Below are 23264 nucleotides of genomic sequence, written 5' to 3'. Positions count from 1 at the left end.
GTGTAGACATGCCCTGAGTGATCTAGGTGGAGGGCTAAGTCACAAAGGAGACACGGACAGTCTGGGAGTGACAATGGAACCGCAGAACAGAAGGAGAGACAGAGTAATGGTGTGCTAACCATGGCAGGGGCTGTCTACCTCAGGAGCTAATCCTCAGAGTGACCAGGAGAAGGCACCAGATCAGTGGTGACAGGTGCACCTAGGATTGCCACCTTTCCACTTGTGGGTAACCAGACCCCAGCGGCCCCACCCCTGAGGGGGTCTCTGCTTTGCCTCTTCACCCACCACCAGATAAAACCATTCCAGACATCAGGGCTTCTCAAATGACAACCAGACACACAAACTAAAACCTGGATTGTCTGGGTGAAAATGGGATGGGTGGTAACCTTAAGTCCCAGTGACAGGATAAATGGAATAAAAGCAAGAGATACCTACTAAGAAAAACTAACAAATAGTAATTATGAAAATGAACCCCTGAGCAGGCCAGTGGGAGGGGGCATATTTTATTTACTTTGTGTTTGACCCTACTTGGCTGAATAATCCTCTAGTATAAGTGCTGTACTAATACAAGGCAAACTACAAGATAAAGCATCACTTTTTCCTCTGATGTTAACTGATGATTGCTACATTGTATGGTGTTGGCTTTCACTCAAGAACTCACACTTATATTGGAACAAATGTCTTTTCCCCTGTTGTACTGGTTCTGTGCTTTTCGGGGGGGTTTAAGCATAAACAGTCAATATAACCATTATGAGTATTCAAATGGAAATCATTGTACACATGGTCAGAGACCACAGTCTGGCTTCCAGCCAACCTCCTCAATTCATTGTTATAAGAATGGAGCACAGGCTTCTGAAACTGACTAGCAAGCAGGGGAGTTTATGTAATTTGGCTGTAAACTTGTAGTTTGGCTGTCTCAAACATTCAAGTATTTTGTTGCAAACTGTGATGCTTCAGCCACTGGGACCAAAATGATTTTAACAAAGAAAAATGGAGATTCAGAAAACATTTCTGGTGCGTTGAGAGCTTCATACTGACAATAATATCCGAGCTCGAACATTCTTGCTTTGTTTAAATGTGTTCTGTAGCAACAGGAATTACACTACAGTTGTGAGTGAACTGTGGGAGCAAGAATGGGATTTGCTGGAGAAAATGACTCTGCATGGCAGGGGTGAAGGAAAAAGCCCAACTCCCTCAGAATGTACTGTGGAAAATGTAGGCTTGCACTGATGTGTGTGGTCTTTCTAATGTATTTCGTCCCTGACCTCCCCCACCCAGGTTCCTAGGAGCGGTAGCTAAGTATTCTGGGCCAAATGAAAGGGCAAGGTGCAGCTGCGGGGGAACAAAGAAATTGAAGAAGCACTTATGTCTGAAAAAAGAAAAGGAGTACTTGTGGCACCTTAGAGACAAATTTATCTGAGCATAAGCTTTTGTGAGCTACAGCTCACTTCATCAGATGCATTCAGTGGAATAAATTTGTTAGTCTATAAGGTGCCACAAGTACTCCTTTTCTTTTTGCAAATACAGACTAACACAGCTGCTACTCTGAAACCTGAATTATGTCTGAAAGCAGCTGCTATTTTAAGAACAGCCAAACCCCCACAAACGGTGACTGGAAGTAATCAATAGCAAAGAGAAATACCTTTAGAAAGAAAAGTGTGTGAGAAGTTACACTTCAATTTTTGAAGCTGAGATTTGAATGCCATCACAATTTGATGTTCTAGGTTTTGAGGTTGGGGGAGAAAGTGTATTAGCTGGGCATATGCAGCACTTAGAATTTCAGGCTCTGTTACTTTGGGTGGTAATATCTCAAAGCTCAATCTGCATTGGGAAAAATTTAACAAATTGGCAATCAAGGCTGGTGGAATGGAGCCAGGGTCTGTGGTTCTCTACGACATAAGAAATGATATGTAAGGTGCAGGTAGGTGATGAATACTGAAGGGGAAAAAAACGTGAAATGTGGTATATGCCTGACATGGAGTCAGTGGAAGGATGCAAAGAGGGGGTAATATCATAGTCAAAGCAAGGAGCCAGAAAAATGATTTTTGCAGCAACATTTTGAATGGATTTAGGTAGGAAAGATGGTGCTTGATAAGACAAGACAAGAAGAGGTTGTAGTGTCAAGATGTGAAATAATGAGGACCCAGAGGAGAATTTTTAGCTGTGTGGATGGAGAAAGGCTGTATCTTAAAGATATTGTGTGTAATTCCTAGGGATGGAAATTATACCCTGAACAGTTGCATTCTTAATTTCTTTCATGGATTCATATAGCCATTTATCAGAACACTTGAATAGTATTTTTTTTACCCCATGGCTATTAGAAATATAGTAGACCCTTTGCTGAAAACTGGAGGAATTAACTCACAATAGGGTTTTAATTCAAAAGTCAAAACAAATACTTCAGGAGTGTTGAGGAACAAGGCTCTGTATCTTGCACCTAAAATTCACTGAAGTTTGATACATGTTGATTGAACTCTGGAGTTTGGCATTCCATTCATAAGATGATGTTTGTATGTGTCTAACTGACTAAAAGGACTAACTGATTTTTTTTAATTAAAATTGTATTAGAATGTGAAAGTAGCAAGTGCTAAGCTGTAGTTACTGCTGAAGAGGCACTGTTTTTATAAACTCTTAGAGTGCCTAATTTTCTGAATAAATCACCTCTTGGCTGAAATTTCACACACTACTTCTTCGACCACCTGGTTTATGGTTGTTTGAACATGGGCAAATTATTTAATTAGATTTAAACAGTAAAAAAGAGAGAGAAAAGAGGAGATAAAGCTCATATAAAAAGCTTTAGGCACCCTGACAATTAATTAATCTTAGAGCAATATAACAATGATCCTCCAGGAGAATTAGCTGGAGAGGGCAAACTCAACCCACCAGCAGCATATAAATTAGTAAATGGTTAACAATGTAATGGTATGTATTATGGTGTGGGACTTCCTTCATTTACCTCCACCTCCAAAAAAATTGAGTTATTTGACCTCAACATTTTTCTAAAATCAAGTTTGTTTAAAAATTTCAAACATACCATAGCCTAATTCTTTATTGAGCAAATGTGCTGTGATATTTTTGAAAAGAATAAAGCTTTAGGAAATTTTATTTTATAAATATGTGGGTGCTAATGAGGCAAATGCATGCTATGTAGGGGTCTACTATAGACCACAAAATCAATAGGAGTAGGTGAATGTGAGCTATTTCTAGAACAAATAGCAGAAATATCCAGAACAAAAGAGCTGGTAGTAATGGGGGACTTTAACTACCTAGACATCAACTACAAAGACATCGTTTGAAAAGTAATTTGACAAAACACAAGTGTCTAAATTTTTGGAATCCATTGGGGACAGCCTCTTGTTTCAGAAGGTGGAGGAAGTAACCAGGGGAGAGCCATTTTAGAGGAGGAATTGGTTGCAAATCTGAAGGCAATTTGGGTGAAAGTGATCATAAATGATAAATTTCATCATTTCTATGGAAAGGAAGGCTTGTGGACAACAGAGTAAAGACAATAGACTTCAAAACAGATTTTCAGAAATTTATAGAACTGGTAGGTAAGGTCCCATGGGAAGAAAATCTAGGAGAACAAGAGTTCGGGAGAGCTAGCAGTTTCTGAGAGACAATATTGCCAGCAGAACAGCAAACGATCCCGATGCAAAGGAAAGATAGGAAGAAAAGTAAGACACCAATATGAGTCCATCAGGAGCTCTTTAATTACCTGAAAATCAAAAAGGAATGATACAGAAAGTGGAAACATGGACAAATTGCTAAGGATGAGTTCCGAATAATAACACAATCATGTAGGAACAAAATCAGAAAGGCGAAGATGCAAAATAAATTATACCTAATAAGGGACAAAAAGCATTATAAAGAGGTTTTCTTTAAATATATTAGGAACAAGAGAAAGATGAAGGAAAGTGCAGATCCACTACTTAGCAAGGAAGGAGAGCTAATAACAGATAACATCAAAAATACTGATTTTTCTATTTTCCTTCCATGCTCACTAAAAAGGTTAATAGTGACCAGGTACTTAACACAATAAATACTAATAAGAGGGGAAGGAATGCAACCCAGAGCAGCCCTAATGTTGTGCATGTATTCCAATAAGGCAAGCAGGATGACCCAGGTAACAATAGTCTGGTTAGCCTGGCATCAGTTCCAGGCAAAATAATGAAAAGGCTGATAAGGGATTCAATTGATAAAGAATTGAAGGATGGGACTATAATTAAAGCCAGTAAACTTGGTTTTATGGAGAATAGGTCTTGTCAAACAAACCAGATTTCTTTCTTTGAGGCAATTACAAGATTGGTTGATAAAGATAACTGTGTAGATATAATATACTTAAACTTTTGTGAAGTGTTTGACTTAGTATCGCATGACTGATTAAGAAATTAGCACTGTACAATATGAATAAAGCATTTGCTGAATGGATAAAGAACTGGCTACCTGACATTTCAACAAGCAGTTGTGGTTGAGGAATCATCATCAAATGGTGGTGTTTCTAGTGGGGTTCTTCCGGGATCAGTACTAGGCCCAATCCGGAAGTAAATATAAAATCGCTGCTGATGTAATTTGTGAATGATGATAAGATTGGGGGAATGATTGCTCAATCTGGATTACTTGGTTACCTGGGCCTACGCAAACAAATGCAAACACAAATTATGTACTCTGATCTACTTACTGAACTAATATCTTTAAGGTCCAGTTTTATCTAAAACATGTCATGATTGGTGCTTCAGACTAGGAGCCAGTTCCTCAGCTAGTGTAAAATAGCATAGCTCCATGGAAGAATATTTGAAGAGTTCTGACAAAGAAATAATTGGAGTGACAGTGTAGTAGGGCAATAGATTTGGAGTCAGGAGACCTGGGTTCTATTTCCAAGTCAGCCATTAAGTCGCATTGTGTTGCTGGGTAAATTACTTAATCACTCTGTGCCTCTGTTCCCCCTCCAACCCTTTGTCTTGTCCATTTGAAAGAATATAAGCTCTTCAAAGCAGGGACTTTATTGTGTGTTTGTACAGTATCTAGCACAATACTAGGTGCAACTGTAATATTAGTAAGACTAAAAGTGCAGGTAATGTACACTTAATTTCTAAGAAAAAATGAGGTTTGCTGTTTTCCTACAGTTTTAGTAAGTTTTTTTCTTTTTATAGTGTAGTAACTTAAAAAAAACCCCGAGCCAAGCAGTTCCTGCTCAGAATCCAAAGGTGGCGTCTTTTATTGATCATACTTGACTTGTTTGCTCTGCCGACTCCTATTTAATGTCATGATTGATTATTCATTTACATTGTAAATATCTCTGCAGATCAAATCTCTTTAACATTAATCATCTCTGGAATGTAAGTAAGCAACACTTCATGTTTTTAATGCTAATTGGGTAATATATTGCTAGACTGAAACATAAATTTACATTTCTATATCCATAAATATATTGACATCTTGTCTTGTGAATCCAACAAAACGTTGCTGAGCTACAATAACCTTCCTAAAAGAAAAGGAGTACTAGTGGCACCTTAGAGACTAACCTAACCTTAAAACTCCAGATGTGGCTAGCAAGGATTCTGTGGTCATAACATTTTTTGACATCTATTTTATGATATAAATGATCAGTTCTGAGCATCCCATTTAAGGGTTTTGTGGTCAATAGTAAGATACTTGGATTGTACAGAATAGGGGTGGATAAACAAGTATCAAAGGATCTATTTAGACACCATTTGAATTCCTGTATAGGGGTGTGAAAGCCCCCCTATCTTTCTATGTGAACTCAATAGACAATAGGAAAAGAAGAAAATTAAGTCGTATATGGTCAGCAGTGCAATACCACATTTGGGAGGGGAGAGTTGTGGCAGATGAATGATAGGAGTTTCAAAAGCGCTTAGTGTAGGCTGTGTCTTCACTGCAAAAAAGATAGGATTTTTTTTTTTTAAAACTGGGATAACTAAATGTACATTAACTATCCCACTGTAACAATCCTAGTGGAAACAAAGCAGTGTGGTTTTACTGAGAGGTAAACTATAGAGGTGAAGTCAATGCTATACACCAACCTATAGCTGATCTCACCTAGTTTTGCCTCACAATAAAAATACAGTGCTCTTTCTCCCTCCAACTCCCACTAGGATTTTACAGTGATAGCCAATGCTGGTTAGCTATCCTGCTATAAAAGCAATCCTTTCTGACCATGAAGACGAAACCTTAACATAACTCTGCCATTGATGTTGGAGTTAAGCTAACACAGAGCACTTTTTTTTTTAAATCCCACCCTAAAGTTGTAAGCTTAATACCTTGACCCCTGGGGTAGCAGGGATTGTGTTGCTAAAGACTCTACCCTCCTCTAGCTGTGTTATAAGAAGCAGCTCATATGAATTCCAGAGAGATACTGGATGTATCCAGTGTCCCTTGGGTGCTGGTAGTGGACTCAGCCCTGAATCATTTTCTTAGCCAAAGCTCTTAACTAATGTAACTGAGAGGTTTTTGACTGAATAAAGACTTTAAAATGGCATTACTTTCAACTGGCTGTTGGAAGCTGAGGCTATGCAACTTCAGCCTTGATTTTTATTTATTTATTTTATTTTTGCTTGCATTGAGAAGAGCATGTATGAGTGTGCGCTGCATTTGTCTAAAATGCAAGTGTGGTTTAGTTAGCTCAGTTCCACTGGCCTCTGCGTTGTGTTTGGAAGCATGTTAAAGAATCACCTTTGTGATTTTAAAGGTGTTGCCCTGAAATGTAATTTCATCTGAGTCTCTGGGCTGCCTTATGAAAAATGTGTCTGTATCCCTTTTTGCTTGGAGTTCCTATGTTTTGAGATCTGACAGTTTGAAAATTTCTATAAGCTGTAAATGGAATGTTGCACATAAACTTTTCCTGCAACAGGTGCAAAATTTTAAGTCTGTCTACACTGGTTTAGACTATGCCTGGTCAGAGGCAGATTAGGCGTTTGTGGGGCTCTGGGCCAGTGCAAGTTGGGGCCCCTCCCTACCACTTCTGCCTGCACCCACCCACTCTGCCCCCACCCCTGGTGTGTCTGCTGGGGAAATGGGGTCAGGGCAGAGTGGGTGGGTGCACAGCGGTGCCCATTTTTCCAGGGGCCTCCCAATTGGCCATGGTCCCAGGCACAGGCCCTGTTGGCCCAGTGGCTAATCTGCCACTGCTGACGATGATATTCAAACATTTCTTGTAAAGATGATTGTGGCATTGTTTCACTGGCTGATGTGCTAACAGGACCTTTTCTGAGAAATGTGGGTTAGAATGGTTCTGTAGGCTACCTGAGGAGATGCAGTTTGGTTAACACGATTCTCAGTAACTGAATCTTTTTCCACATTAGTGAGGGGAATGGCACTGGTTGAAATATGGTTGTTGCTATATCAGCATGGTTTTAGACTTTGCCAACCTGGGCACTAACATCTGCTACCATAGTCTGAATGAGTTGATAATCCATGTCCATTGCAAATCCAGTCTCTTTCAAATATTCAGAAATTCTTAAGGAGCATTCAGGGCAAATTCCTAGTCTTCCGCCACCTTTGGAAACACTTGACCATGTTCCCAGGAAGGCAAAAGTTTCTGCAAATCTCTTCCTTCACTGAACAAAAGGATATATGCTAGTGGTACTGATCTTCTAAAGAAAGAATAGTAAATATGGCAGGCGACCAGCTTGGCTTAACGGAGAAATCCTAGCGGATCTTAAACATAAAAAAGAAGCTTACAAGAAGTGGAAGGTTGGACATATGACCAGGGAAGAGTATAAAAATATTGCTCGGGCATGTAGGAATGAAATCAGGAGGGCCAAATCGCACCTGGAGCTGCAGCTAGCAAGAGATGTCAAGAGTAACAAGAAGGATTTCTTCAGGTATGTTGGCAACAAGAAGAAAGCCAAGGAAAGTGTGGGCCCCTTACTGAATGAGGGAGGCAACCTGGTGACAGAGGATGTGGAAAAAGCTAATGTGCTCAATGCTTTTTTTGCCTCTGTCTTCACTAACAAGGACAGCTTTTTTTGCCTCTGTCTTCACTAACAAGGACAGCTCCCAGACTGCTGCGCTGGGCATCACAACATGGGGAGTAGATGGCCAGCCCTCTGTGGAGAAAGAGGTGGTTAGGGACTACTTAGAAAAGCTGGACGTGCACAAGTCCATGGGGCCAGACGAGTTGCATCAGAGAGTGCTAAAGGAATTGGCGGCTGTGATTGCAGAGCCATTGGCCATTATCTTTGAAAACTCGTGGCGAACGGGGGAAGTCCCAGATGACTGGAAAAAGGCTAATGTAGTGCCCATCTTTAAAAAAGGGAAGAAGGAGGATTCTGGGAACTACAGGCCAGTCAGCCTCACCTCAGTCCCCAGAAAAATCATGGAGCAGGTCCTCAGAGAATCAATCCTGAAGCACTTACATGAGAGGAAAGTGATCAGGAACAGTCAGTATGGATTCACCAAGGGTAGGTCATGCCTGACTAATCTAATCGCCTTCTATGATTACTGGTTCTGTGGATGAAGGGAAAGCAGTGGATGTATTGTTTCTTGACTTTAGCAAAGCTTTTGATATGGTCTCCCACAGTATTCTTGTCAGCAAGTTAAAGAAGTATGGGCTGGATGAATGCACTATAAGGTGGGTAGAAAGTTGGCTAGATTGTCGGGCTCAACAGGTAGTGATCAATGGCTCCATGTCTAGTTGGCAGCCAGTGTCAAGTGGAGTGCCCCAGGGGTCAGTCCTGGGGCTGGTTTTGTTCAATATCTTCATAAATGATCTGGAGGATGGTGTAGATTGCACTCTCAGCAAATTTGTGGATGATACTAAACTGGGAGGAGTGGTAGTTACGCTAGAGGGCAGGGATAGGATACAGAGGGACCTAGACAAATTGGAGGATTGGGCCAGAAGAAATCTGATGAGGTTCAATAAGGATAAATGCAGGGTCCTGCACTTAGGACAGAAGAACCCAATGCACTGCTACAGACTAGGGACCGAATGGCTAGGCAGCAGTTCTGTGGAAAAGGACCTAGGGGTGACAGTGGACGAGAAGCTGGATATGAGTCAGCAGTGGGCCCTTGTTGCCAAGAAGGCCAGTGGCATTTTGGGATGTATAAGTAGGGGCATAGCCAGCAGATCGAGGGACGTGATCGTTCCCCTCTATTCAACATTGGTGAGGCCTCATCTGGAGTACTGTGTCCAGTTTTGGGCCCCACACTACAAGAAGGATGTGGATAAACTGGAGAGAGTCCAGCGAAGGGCAACAAAAATGATTAGGGGTCTTGAACACATGACTTATGAGGAGAGGCTGAGGGAACTGGGATTGTTTAGTCTGCAGAAGAGAAGAAACTCAGGGGGGATTTGATAGCTGCTTTCAACTACCTGAGAGGTGGTTCCAGAGAGGATGGTTCTAGACTATTCTCAGTGGTAGAAGAGGACAGGACAAGGAGTAATGGTCTCAAGTTGCAGTGGGGGAGGTTTAGGTTGGATATTAGGAAAAACTTTTTCACTAGGAGGGTGGTGAAACACTGGAATGCATTACCTAGGGAGGTGGTAGAATCTCCTTCCTTAGAAGTTTTTAAGGTCAGGCTTGACAAAGCCCTGGCTGGGATGATTTAATTGGGGATTGGTCCTGCTTCGAGCAGGGGGTTGGACTAGATGACCTCCTGAGGTCCCTTCCAACCCTGATATTCTATGGTATCCCAGTGTACAGCAATGAAAGTGTCATCCACGTACCACATTATGCACATGGGGAAGGGAACTTCACCACAAGAGGAATACATTCTTCTGAATTTCATTTCCAGGGGAGCAGCATCAGCAGCAACTGCAGAACGCACAGCCTGACTTTCAGATACTCACTCACTTGTTATCCAGGCTGGTGATTTCAGGGCACAATTTCAGGGGACACCGATATCATCCATGTTAAAATGGCTTCAATTTGAGTTACTCAACAGTAATCTTCTACATACAATTACTTCCAGGTCAGCTATGCATCAGTGCAATTCTCAACCTGACATTCATAGATTCCAAGGCCAGAAGGGATCACTGTGATCATCTAGTCTGACCTCCTGTGTAATGCAGGCCACAGAACTTCCCCAAAATAATTCCTAGAGCATACTCACACAAACTATTACTCAGCACAGCCTGTGGAGATTAGCTATTTGATTTTGTATTATTGTTCTCAGTGATGAAAAGCACAATGTCATTTTATAGCAGTGGTCAAACCATATTCTTTCTGTATGCAAAGCACCAGCTGGTACCGCAAGGGTGGTAGCACTTGAATGGGCAGCTCTGAATTCTGATAAAGTGAAAACTTGTAAAAGGGTGTCAAGTGATAAGTTTCTACACTACATCCTAGGAGAATTCTCCCATATGTGCTACATCCTACTACCTTCAGTTTTTATGAAACAAAATATCTTTATATATAAACATGCCCCAACGGTTACGTACCTGTACTGTCTTCATATACTACTGTCACTATTTTCCAGTTGTAATATAATACCAAATCCAAAATTGCCCTACTGATCGCTGCATAGTCTGGGTAGAGGTTGATATAAAATGTATCTTTGTTATCCACTGTAGGGTGCTTCCATCGGGTCTGTATATGTGGAACTTCAAGAGCATTGCAAATAGACTGCACTGCACTGACCGAGGAACTGTGGGAGGGACCAAACAGTGCAGCTACACCAAGCGCAAGCTGGTCACATGCTGTGAAAGAGAGGAAGGGGAGAAAAGAGCTGTAAATGATCTGCAAAGTCAGGTAACGTGCTGCATTTTTAGTTTTGGTTTTGTGGTACATTTTGTGTATTGAAAGGCGTGCTTTTGAGAATGGGTGACCGCGCTGCTCTCCAGTCCCCCAAGGCACCTGCATTAGAGATACTTTACATTGCACAGCTGATGAGCAGTATATCACAGAATCAACTCGCAGCAAATAAAAAATAAGATGACTGTTTCACTTCATTACCTTTCATCAGACTGAGCTGAAATGCCTCACTCAATGTGGTGTTATCCTGGAGAAACCTAGAGCTACACTGAAAACCTATATGTCAAATGAATGTCATATGAATTAAGTTTCATGGCAGAGTGACAATGGAGAGGTTGGCCAACTGCTATCAAAATGAGTTAGTTTGTTAATTTCAAGCCAAAGAGTTATAAAGAAGCAAGGGCATTGTGATTCGTGTTGTATATTTCTTGCTTTTTACTATTAAGGGTCAGGGACGTTATTTCCAATAAAAAGAGAAATGGAGATTCGCTGCACATTGGTATATTCATTTTTAAAATGTCAAGCAAATGTCTTCTAGCGATTAAGTAATTTAAATGCAAAATGATGTAATGCATATTCGATCCAGTCTTGCTCCCACTGGGGTCAATAGCAAAATTCCCATTGCAATTAATAAGAGCAGGCCCAAGCCAGTGATATCATAAGAAAAAAAATAAGATTGTTCTGGAAATCATATCAAAGCAGGATACCTTTACTCCAATCACCATAATGTATGCTATTTCTAGCGATAAACTAAAAAACCCCACACCCATGTTGCTCTACACCTCTCTGTTCCTCTCCTCTTTTCCTCAGGCTAATCATTCTAAAATGCAACAAAATTCACAGCTCTTGTGTATGTGATAGAAATCTAGCTGCAAATATTTCTAATCTTTATGGGTTGGGGTGAAACCATTCCATGTAGCCTGCAGTGATCTGATTCTTGTTTGTTGGAAATGTTGAATAACACAAAATAAACTGCAATTACTTGAAATGCTTAAAATTATCCAAACAAAGACAATGAGCTTGAGCTCTTCTCTGCTAATATTTAGCTCTATGATACTAGTCCAATGTGACAGAAAATCAAGCACTTCTTATTTTCTCAGCTTACAAATGAGCACTGTGTACGCACACCGCATGAAACATGGCTTTCCAAGGTTTAATTTGCAAGCCTTCTTAAAGGATTGTGGGTACTGATGTCTGTTAAAGCTTATTCCTTCACTCTCCCACTTCCCTGGTCCTTCTCGCATGAACAGAGAGCAACAATACCCAAAGTCCAAAGGTGCAAACAATTTGATGTTTATTGGGGTGATCTTCCAGCAAGCTTAAATCCAAGTTCCTTTTTCCTTATTTTCGAATCCCAACTTACTTCCTGTTTTTCCCTAATTTATATAGTAATATTCTTAGGTATACCTTAACCAATCATTCTACTTAAATGTACCTAACCAATCCTAACATATTGTAACATGATTACCTAACCAATTATATCCCACCACCTTAATTAGTTTACACCCAGCAAAATAAATTATACAGCAGACAAACAATCACAGAACCAGACAGAGACCATGCCAGTAAACAATAGCGAAGTGGGAACTATAATGACAAAACAATACAGAAGTGAGGATTTCACAACTACATCTATAAAGACATAAGGGTTTCCCAGCTGTCTATTGATAAGTGAGTTCTTACTAGACAGAAAACTATCAACCTAAATTTCCTTTTATATCTTCTAGGTTCTTCCCTTTCTCTGGAGGTGATATATCTGATCACCTTCCTAACAGCCCCATATTGACTAGTTTGGAATGTGAGGATGTGACCGTGCGCTTCCCAGCATATGACTGCCTCTGCTGCTTAGCCAAAGGCATTGGCCTAAGAACAGGGCCTCAGACTGTCACAGTGAGAGAAGGCCCTTACACAGATTCTTTCTTGTATACCTCCTATTACTAGCTAAATGATAAACATATACCTACATTCTTAAAGTATAGGCCTTTACAGGCAGGCCTGAATATCTATATCCTAACAATCCTAAAATCATAAAGATGCTGTCAATGTTTTATGAGGACAAAAAGTAAACGTTTTTATTTGATGTGGTTTGGAATATGAGTTTAATAGTAGTTCTCAGTAGCCACAAGGTAGGATCTTTTTATGGAATCTGAAATTCTGTCTGTTAAAACCTACCACGACCTATGTAGTATGCATGAGTCCAGAAATGATATTTGAAAGGCAAATTAACAAGAAAAACTACAGAGAACTGTCTTATAAGGGAATTTTATAATTTTGTCTGAAGCAGCTCCCCGGTTTTCGTTTTGTTTTTGTTTTTAAGTTGAGTAATAAATTACACTGAGTGCTATGAGGCAAATATATAAATAACAAGGAGCAAGTCATTGTTCCTAACAAGACTCATGATGTGGGTCTGCATATCTAGTTCAGAAATCCTGAACTTGCCTTCTAGCAAACTTATTTTATGCATTTGCTTTTACAGTAACCCACATTATTTTAATGAATGAACTGCAAAGCACATCCTCAAGCCTTGGTGATTTATGGCTCTCTTTTCTAGTCTTGTTTCAATCAACTTTTGTGACCGTGTTTGAATTCAGGGAACGCAACTACTGTCTATGGACTCTTAGCATACTTAAGGATGTCTTTTAGAAATGAATGATTAGGCTGTGTCCAAGGAAACAAGTAACAGTCCCAGATGAGATTTTGACTTTTAGTCTGCACGTTAGATGAGGTGTCAGACACTTGTCATCTTTTCAGGGAAAATAAATGGATGAGAATATATATTTCTTACTTTTTCAAGCCCAATTTTTATAAATGGTTAGACTAGAGCAACCCATCTGCTGTTTCGCAAAGTGTTAACATTTCAGGATAACCTCTTCATTCACCCTGTTCTTAGTACCTTGGAATTAGTTTTGGTGTGAATTCTGTATATCAATGTATCTTAATTATGAGACATGACATCTCACTGTTCTCTTCTAACCTACTTTCATTTTCTTCAGAATTCTATGGTAAATCCATTTTTTTAAAGAGAATTGGGTTGGCCCTGCCATCTTCCATTTGGTGGTGTTAGCTTATCAAAGACTAGATAAGAGTAAAGTGTCTTCCAGCTTTAGCTCTTACCTCCCAATAATGCTATAGACTGAATTTTCCTGCTATACTTTGTCTCTAAATATCTGAGCTACCGCAAAAGCATAACACTGTACAGAACATACAAATTACAGAAGATTAAAATATTAAGATAATTACCTCGTCTTGAAGCTTCGAAACTATCAAAGATGTTAATTCTCTGGATGTCATAGGTTAATGTGGTATTAGGCATCAGTGTTCTGTTTCTGTTAATGTTGGTGACTGCAAACTTGAAAGCTAATTCTTCAACGTTAACAGGTTCATTTTCCACAGTTTCAAATATTCCTCCTGTAGAAGCAAGGAGATAAAGGAGAAGCATTATTCACTTCTTCATTCATCACTATACATGGAAGATAAAAGCACATTATGAGCAATAATAGCCTGAGTATTCAGCATTGTTAAACTAGGATTTTAAGACTAATGGATGTGGGGTCATTCATTTTATCCATGATATTACTGTAGAATAAATCCATATTCTACACACTATCTGTAGAGACATCTGTGAAAGATGCTGCACATGTTCTAGGTAAATATTTTTAAAGTAACATACTTTTGGATAAAAATTTCAAGGCATATAAGTGACATAGAGCCTAAATCATGAATAGTGTGGAAATAGAGAAGTGTTGTTTGCCCTTTCACACAATACAAAACACAGGGGTTACTCAATGAAATTAATAGGCAGCAGTTTTAATGTAAACAAGAGGCAGTACTTTTTTCACACAGTGCACAACTAACCTCTGGAACTCAATGCTCTGGATGTGGTGATGTCCAAAAGTATAAGTGGTTTCCAAAAAGAACTGGATAAGTTCATGGAGGATAGGTCCATCATGGCTATTAGTCAAGATGGTCAAGGACAGTCACATACTTGGGGTGACCCTAAACCTCTGACTGCCAGAAGCTGGAGTGGAAGGTGGGCAGATCACTTCATAATTGCTCTGTTCTGTATGCTCCTCCAGAAACTTTGTTATGGGCCACTGTCAGAACCAGGATACTGGGCAAGGTGGATCATGGTGTGACCAAGTATGGCAGCTCTTATGTCCAATTTTCAAAAGTGATTTTAAGTACTTTGAAAACGTTGCCCTTAGAACTTTACCCATTTCAGGCACAGCCGGGCATTGAGGGCATTAAGCAGAGATGAGCTACCTCAGTTAGACCTCTGGGGGGCATTGTGCCTTGTACAAGCATTATACCACCTGTTGCTCCTGCCGACCAGTGGAAAGGAGCGTGGGGTTATGATTCTACCTCCTCTGGAGAGGCTTGAGCTAGCAGCTGTGCTAACCTCATGGCATTTTGTTAATCAGGGGAGTGCAAGGACTGTAGTAAAGGTCAACCTTGGCACAGGAAGTTTGGGGAAGGCTCCTAACACAACTGTCCCCACTCCAGCCATATAGAGCAAGGTAAAATCTGGGTTGTCTTGTATCGGTTGCTTGGTTAGACCGTGCTATCATAAAGTTGCAAAATGATTTCTTTAATTCCTAGTTTTCAGATGCTTCAAATTTTCCAATAAAAACCCTACTTGGGCTGAAAGTTTCCAAGCTTAATCTCTGCCTGGAAGGTTTTTGGATTTTTTTGGTTAAAATTTGGGCAAACTCCCCCAGGCCCAGAGGACAAATAAACATTTTTCCTGTTTTGAAAGCTTATTGCTGGACTTTCACACAGAAATCCCCAAACAGCTGAACACTGAGACTTAGAATGCAAACGCTGTGGTTTTGTGAAGGAATTATGGCCATGACTATATTAAACCACAAACTTAGAAGTCTGGATACTTAAAATTAATAAGAGTCAGGAAGTATAAAAATCAAGGGCCCAAATTTTAGGCTGCCACCAAAAAGCACCCCGCACAGCTCAGGAGCAGGGACTGCAAAGATTGGATTTGTGCCCTTGCTTCTAGGCTAGCTGTGCACTAAGTCATTTGTGTAAATGGGAGCAGGTGAAAGCTGCTCTAAATTGTGCTCTTTAGGGATCTTGTATAGCTTTATTATGCTTAACTCCAAGGGTCTCAAATAGCAGCGAAGGATCAACAGGAACACCTTGGCCATGCCCTTGATACTGGTATAGCCAAGGTGGATTCTAGGCTACTGGAGGCTTGACTGTGCTGCTGGGCTGATCCGCCCGCAATCAGCAATAGCAGCTTGAGGGTCACGTTGCATCAGCACTACACCACAAAGCAGCTGCACCACCGTGCTGGATCCAGACCAAGGATCTTACAGCAACATGCACGTATGCTGTACATTTTGTGACCTCTTTAATATAAACAGAAATATATTAAGTTACTGGTAACCATTTAGCAAGAAAGGTAGGAAGGGAAGATGCTGCATGTATGCAATGTGAGTTAATGTTGCTATTGGAGCCTTAACTTTAACACTTCATGACTTGAAAAATTTTAACTCTCATATTAACATTGTATTAACACCATGGTGGGGCCACCCACATGAAGCCACTTGGAGGAATGGGGCCTTAATGGGAGCAAAACTGGCCCATTACTCGGGGATCATTTTATCCACTAGTGAAATGAAGCTGCTTCTGGGGTGAAAAATTCCAGCTGTTTGACAGCACACACAAATGCTGCACAACAATGAAGGATAAAGCATGCCACTATCATATTGAAACTGCAGGGAGAAATGTAAGTAGGTAAAATGCAGCTTCTGAAGTTGGACTTTGGTGACAAAACTAGAACTAATGTCCCTGTTCCTACAAAAAGTTCCAAAAGTGCTCAAGAAAAATGACACCTCCAGCAACACAGTGCCCACTAGCACTGTGCTGGAGAATTGGTTCAGCAGTTTCTCAAAGGGGCGAACACTACCTATTGAATAATCACCCACAATACTTCTTGCAGCATGTAGGCAGGTGGTTTTGGGGAAATGTCCCACCCAAATACTGACTCAACCCTTCTTAAACTTGTAAAATCTGATAGGATCATGGCTGCATGCCATTCCACATGGGCAACTATATTAGTTCCTAGGTTCTGTTCTGCTTCTGTTATATTTTCAGAGGCCAGAAAATAAAATCTGTGATCTGCTCCTGATTATACTGCTGACAACTGAAGTTAAGTCTTTCTGGAAACTTGAGGTGGGATTTCCAAGGAAGAGCCTTTTAAAGAGTAACAGGTGTGACTGTTTTGGTTTTTTGTTTGTTTTTTTTGAGGGGAACTGAACATTATAATGGAATGCCTTGGTGGTTCTCACAGGGAAGTTTAGGGGGAAGGAAGGCTAGTATGTATCAGGGTTCTCAGGTCTTTCTGATCTGGTGCTTAGACTTATGATTTGGGGTGACTGGAATATATACTAACCTCTAGAGACTTTTTTTATGCCAATAACACATTCAGGCTTTCTGGGAACACTGATTTGATGAATGTATAACACACAGCCATTTAAAAAAAAAAGCGCTCCTTTAAACAGCAGTCTCCAGGTTCAGTACTTGATTTAGCAAGTATAATTTATTCCTTTTTAGTGCAAGGCACTAGAGAATATTCTGGATTTCTCAGTTAAATATTTTCCCATTTCCCCCTTGTGAAATTTTATATTTTCTATTCATCAGACTATATTCAGCTAATGTACTGCAATCTCTTGCAGTTTTGATGTCACCAATATAGGTTTAGTATAGTCATTAGCTGACAATCAGGAAAGGGAAATACACAGTGGAATTAAGACCTGCTTTGCACTTTAACTCAACAGTAAAAGCACTAGAAGCTATCAAAAGAAAACAAGATGGCAATGTTACCTATTTCGATAGCTACTCCTTTAAATATGTAGTTTATATTACCTCTCTAATCCATATAAAATAGCGTAATTGCTTGAGATGTGATATCTTAAATTATGTACTGCAGGGTTAACTCTGACTGCACAAAATTGTTTCAGGTCCTAGAGTTCTTATTGATAATGAACAACAGCATTGCCAACTAGTTTACCATTCTGTTGGTTAACCACAATTTACCTTCCTTCCTCTCATCAGCTGACTATTTCTCCTCTTCCAACATATACAAACATTGACTAAACCTACTCCCAAACAGAGATAATTCTGTGCTAAAGCAAGTCAGGGTCTGTCTATATAGTATGCCATCCTCTTTTTCTTGCCGTTTGGTTTCTTTAAACTATTATGATCTTAGCAAAACATCTCTCTCTTGCTTGCTAAATATTTTATGCTTCTATAACTTTAGTTTCCTGAAATAGTTTAAATGGTTTGATCTCTCTGATTTTGGGTGCTTCACACACCACATGCACATTTGTAAATGCATGCATCTTCCCACTCCGATGCAGAAGAACCCAAGAGCGATCCACTGGAACATTTACATCATCATTATTCTGGCCCAATCATTTGCAATCTACGTACCTATTTAAAAGGCCCTAATCCTCAATGAGATTCATGTGGGCAGATCCCTATGCCTGCACACAGCCCTCTTGATTTCCATGCAGGAGCAGGGCATCTACTGATACTACTCTCATGACTACATTGAGGTCCATATGGGGAAAACGAGAAATATTTAAGTTAATCTGTATTTAGGACAACACTTTTTCAGATGTTATCGGTCACCTTCTAAATACACTCAGAAAAATTGAAAAGAGAAATTAAGATTAATAGTTAATATATTTCGCAGTAGTCATTTATACTTAAAGCAGAATTTTACATCGAACTTTTTTGGTCTCCAAATAAGAAGTGTCCACAAAAGCTGCAAGCTGATCGATTGTTTGTTTGTTTTTTTTTTAAGGGGAAAAAATGCACACCCTAAAAATGTTACTGAAAAGGACAGAATCCTCATTAGAATATCATTGCAAAGCAGTCTCAATGGGAATTGTATATGCATTGTTGTACTCTAAAAATGTACTCTGAAAGTATTTCTAAAAGCCTGCTGGCTATAGCTTAAATACTGCTGTATTTTAGAGGGATATGCTAAAGTGCCCCTCTAGTCCATATTCTAGATATGTCTTGTCTACACTAACGGTGTTAAAGTATTTTTGAAAATGGCTTATACCATATACATACCAGTGCATTTATTGGTGTGTGAGGTACTCTGGGTATGCCTGCAAGCATTTGTTTTGGATATGCAATCGATATGTACATGTATCTGTACATGCATCTTCAGTTCAACTAAACACCCTGCTTCATAATCAGATGTGCAGCCACCAAATGCTGGATGCTTTTTCATTGGAAACTGGCCTGAGACCACTAAATAGATTATTTTCAGAGGCCAACAAGCAGCTATCTGATTGTTCATAGTTGTTTAGAACAAGATGCCACCACCCTTCTTCATGCTGAATAAGGTCTGTATTTGAATATATTCCTGTTAATCATACAAATAAAAGGGATTATTCGCAGAGTAAGGTGCTGCTCAGTGTGAGTAAGAGTGGTAGAATCTACTCTTGTGCGAACAACTTCGGATCCCTACCGACCTGGGTTTGGTTCTAGCCAGTGACCTAAATGTGAAAAGGGTTATATCAGACCATAAATCCTTCATCAGGCATCTTTAAAAATGATAGTGAATAAAATTTATCCTATTGTATTTTTAATATTTCTGAAGAAATTTAACAAATTAATCCACTAAATTCACCTTCCTATATTTAGTAAATACCTCACTATCATGTATGTTTGTAGGGTGACCAGATGTCCAGATTTTTTTTATAGTCCAGTCAGTCCTGATAGACAGTCCTGATTTTTTGGGCCTTTTTCTTATATAAGCTCCTATTACCCCTCCCCCACCCTCTGTCCCAATTTTTCACATTTGCTATCTGATCACCCTAGTTTGTTGTGAGCTCCAAACTAGAAGAGAAACAGAAGTTTAAGTGATAAACTGGTTCTTTATCATACTTATCAGATGTTGCAATTAAATACAAGTGAAGATTGTACAACATTTTAAAAATGAATTAACCAGAGGGCTCTACAAGAAAAAAAGTGATACACTAGATATAAACAATGCTCCTGAAATGACGCAGTTGAACACCAACCATGGAGGAGACTTTCGGAAGGGGCTGATGTTTGTTTCAAGTTCTTTGGAAGATCTCCCATTGTCCCCCATCCTTTGACCTAGATCTAAGACACCTTTTCTGTTACTCTAATCCTCAGCCGCACCAGGGGATGAACTATTGTAACCTAGAGCAGCGTAAGGGCTGCTCTAAAGTCCATGGATTAGAACAGTACCCTGGGAGCTATTTCATGAGCCACTGAACACTGGAACACACTGTAATCGTGCTCTTTCCTTTCATGCCCCCGTCATGCTTGGTATGGAGGGACACAGGTGATGTAGAAACAGATGTAGCAGCCTTATGTCACCTGGTCCCTTTATATCTGGGGAATCCCAGCTGCACTGAGATGACAGCTGTCCCTCTGCTTTGCACTGCTGGATCAGTGTGAAATGGATGGGTGCAGGATCTGGTCCCACATCTTTTGTGTGCACGCGTGTACACACACACACACAATTTGTGGATGGATGTGGGAAACCATCTCCTTTCACCATTTTCACTGAGAGACTATGGGCAAAGGGCTAAAGAAAGACATTTAGGGTATGTCTACAATAAGAAATTATTTTGAAGTTCTATTTGAATTTTCAGAAGCTATTTTATATATTTGGTCTTGTGTCCACACTAAAGCACATGAATTCGGCGGATTGCGGCCACAGTACCAAGGCTAGCATCGAATGTGAGAGCGGTGCATTGTGGGTAGCTATCCCACAGTCCCCACTGCCCATAGGAATTCTGGGTTAAGCTCCCAGTGTATGATGGGGCAAAAACATTCTTGCGGGTGTTTCTGGGTGTGTATCGTCAGAAAGCTATGGCAGACAATCGTTTCGTGACTTTTTGGCGTGCAGATGCCATACTGCTTTCAGCAGATGGTGCACCGCTGCTCTCCTGCTACTATGAATCCACCTCTCCAACTCAACTTTGCTCAGCCATCGTGAACTGAGCAGCACAGCTTCCACCGCCAACTCTGCTCTCCCGCTATTGCCACGCTTCCAAGCTTCTCCATGTAGTCTGTCCTGGGCTCCCACCTCCATGAAAGCCACAGAAGACAACAATTTTCAGCCTTTGTTCAGCTACCGTGAAACAAACAGCACAGCTTCTGCTGCCTTCTTCTACATTTTGCGCCCTTTTTCCAGGATTACCCATGCAGGCACCATAGCCATGGAGCCCGATCAGATCTCCACTGCAGTTTTGACCATTGTAAATACCTCATGCGTTATCAGCAATACGTGCAGTACCTGCAAAACCGGGCAAGGAAGGGACGACAGTGCGATTACTGTACTGATGACATGGACACAGACGGCATGGCATGTGGCGATTGGGAGATCATGGTGCTGTTGGGCCAGGTTCAGGCCGTGGAACACCGATTCTGGGCCCAGGAAACAAGCACAGACTGGTGGGACAGCATAGTGTTGCAGGTATGGGATGATTCCCAGTGGCTGAGAAACTTCCGTATGCGTAGGGCCACTTTCATGGAACTTTGACTTGCTGTCCCCTGCGCTGAAGTGCAAAGATGCCAAAATGAGAGCAGCCCTCACAGTTGAGAAGTGAGTGGCCATAGCCTTGTGGAAGCTAGCAACGCCCAACAGCTACCAGTCAGTCGGGAATCAGTTTGGAGTGGGGACATCTACTGCGGGGGCTGCTGTGCTGCAAGTAGCCAATGCAATCATTGACCAGCTGGTATCAAGCGTAGGGTAGTGATTTTTGGAAATGTGCAGACCATTGTGGATGGCTTTAATGCACTGGGCTTCCCTAACTGCGGTGGGGCTATAGATGGAACACATATCCCTATCTTGGCCCCTGAACACCAGGGCAGCCAGTACGTAAACTGCAAGGGGTACTTTTCCATGGTGCTGCAAGCACTGGTGGATCACAAGGGACGTTTCACTGACATCAACGTGGGATGGCCAGGAAAGGTGCATGATGCTTGCATCTTCAGGAACTCTGGTCTGTTTGAACAGCTGCAGGAAGGAACTTACTTCCCAGACCAGAAAATTACTGTTGGGGATGTTGAAATGCCTATAGTTATCCTTGGGGACCCAGCCTATCCCTTAATGCCATGAAGCCGTACACAGGCACCCTGGACAGTAGTAAGGAGCAATTCAACTAATAGACTGAGCAAGTGCAGAATGGTGGTAGAATGTGCGTTTGGATGTTTGAAAGCGCGCTGGTGCAGTTTACTGACTCGGTTAGATCTCAGCACAACGACTATTCCAATTGTAATTGCTGCTTGTTGTGTGCTCCACAATATCTGTGAGAGTAAGGGGGCAGCCAGTTTCGCATAGCCAGACAACAGGGCAATTAGAGTGCAGCAGGGCGCACTCCACATCAGAGAAGCTTTGAAAGCCAACTTCATGACTGGCCAGGGTACGGTGTGAGAGTTGTTTGTTTCTCTTAAAGTTACCCGCCGTGTGTATGTGAAAGGAAATAAAGTCACAATTGTTTAAAAACTGTTCTTTATTATTTGTTGCACAAAACATTGAGAGAAATCCAGAAGCTAGATGGGGGTAGGGGGGTATTGGATTAGAGGGGTGGAGGAGGAAAGGACAAGTCCAGAAACCAAATCAAAATTTAGGATATGCCAGATTTCTGCTGCTTGTGCAATCCTCTGGGGTTGACTGTGTGGGTCCCCATAGCCTCCCCACCCCCCATGCGTTCTTGGGTGTCTGGGTGAGGAGGCTATGGAAATTGGGGAGGAGGGAGGACAGTTATTCAGAGGCTGCAGTGGCAGTCTGTGGTCTTGTTGCCTTTCCCGCATTAGATCCACCATACAGCAGAGCAAGTCAGTTTGCTCCCCCATGAGCTTGACATAGCATCCTGCCCGCTCTCATCATGTGCACCCCTCTCTTTGTATTCATGTAATGCTTTAGGCGACTCAACAATTGTTTGCCTCCACGCATTCAGCTGGGCCCTAGCAGTAGGGGAGAACTGCATGAGCTTGGCAAACATGTCATCCCGAGTTCATTTTTTCCGCCTTCTAATCTGGACCAGCCTCTGGGATGGAGTAGATGGGGGCCGCACTGAAACATTTGCACCTGCTGCAGGAGGAGAAAAAGGGAGGGTTGTGTTTTAAAAGATAAATTTTAGAGAATAAAGGGGACACTGTTTCTCAGTGAAACAGGCAATTCATAGTACATAGCACATGTTCTTTCTGTACAAGGTCTCATTTTGCCTCTTATACTGAAGTGCCTGCCACTTTGGTGTGAGTACGTGATCACATGTGGCCAGGCAACAGAATTCAGCTTGCAGGCAGCCTGTGGACTCTCTGGGATGATAGTTACACACACCCACAGCAGGGTTACAGTGAGACTGTGAGCAGGGATGAGCCCTTTAAACTAAATGTGAACAGCCCAGCGCAGCTAGGTTTCCCCCCACTGCGTGGCTCCCATCAAGCTCTCACTCACCAGAAGTGCCTTCTCCAGAGTCATCATCCAGGAGCATGCTTTGGGAGTAGGGGGAGGCTATTGGCTCTAGTGTTAAG

The 23264-nt window shown here is 41.2% G+C and overlaps 1 protein-coding gene across 7 annotated transcripts in view; it reads right to left on the bottom strand.

The window, feature by feature from the left end:
* The window catches only part of GRIK1 (glutamate ionotropic receptor kainate type subunit 1), a 230603-nt gene that overhangs the window by 105449 nt on the left and 101890 nt on the right, over positions 1–23264 (bottom strand). For 6 of the 7 annotated variants that reach the window (XM_073362600.2, XM_073362592.2, XM_073362544.2 and 3 more), the window contains exons 2-3: positions 13953–14120; positions 10400–10657 (exon numbers count right to left, since the gene is read on the bottom strand). In XM_073362600.2, coding sequence (XP_073218701.2) covers positions 10400–10657; positions 13953–14120 — 426 coding nt within the window. The remainder of the gene's footprint in view (positions 1–10399; positions 10658–13952; positions 14121–23264) is intronic. The other variant, XM_073362573.2, reaches the window with a different exon arrangement.

The sequence above is a fragment of the Lepidochelys kempii genome, chromosome 1, assembly GCF_965140285.1.
Source record: "Lepidochelys kempii isolate rLepKem1 chromosome 1, rLepKem1.hap1, whole genome shotgun sequence".
Classification (NCBI taxonomy): Eukaryota; Metazoa; Chordata; order Testudines; family Cheloniidae; genus Lepidochelys; species Lepidochelys kempii.
The sequence above is the reverse complement of the archived record's forward strand: the minus strand, read 5'-3'. Positions and strand labels throughout refer to the sequence as shown.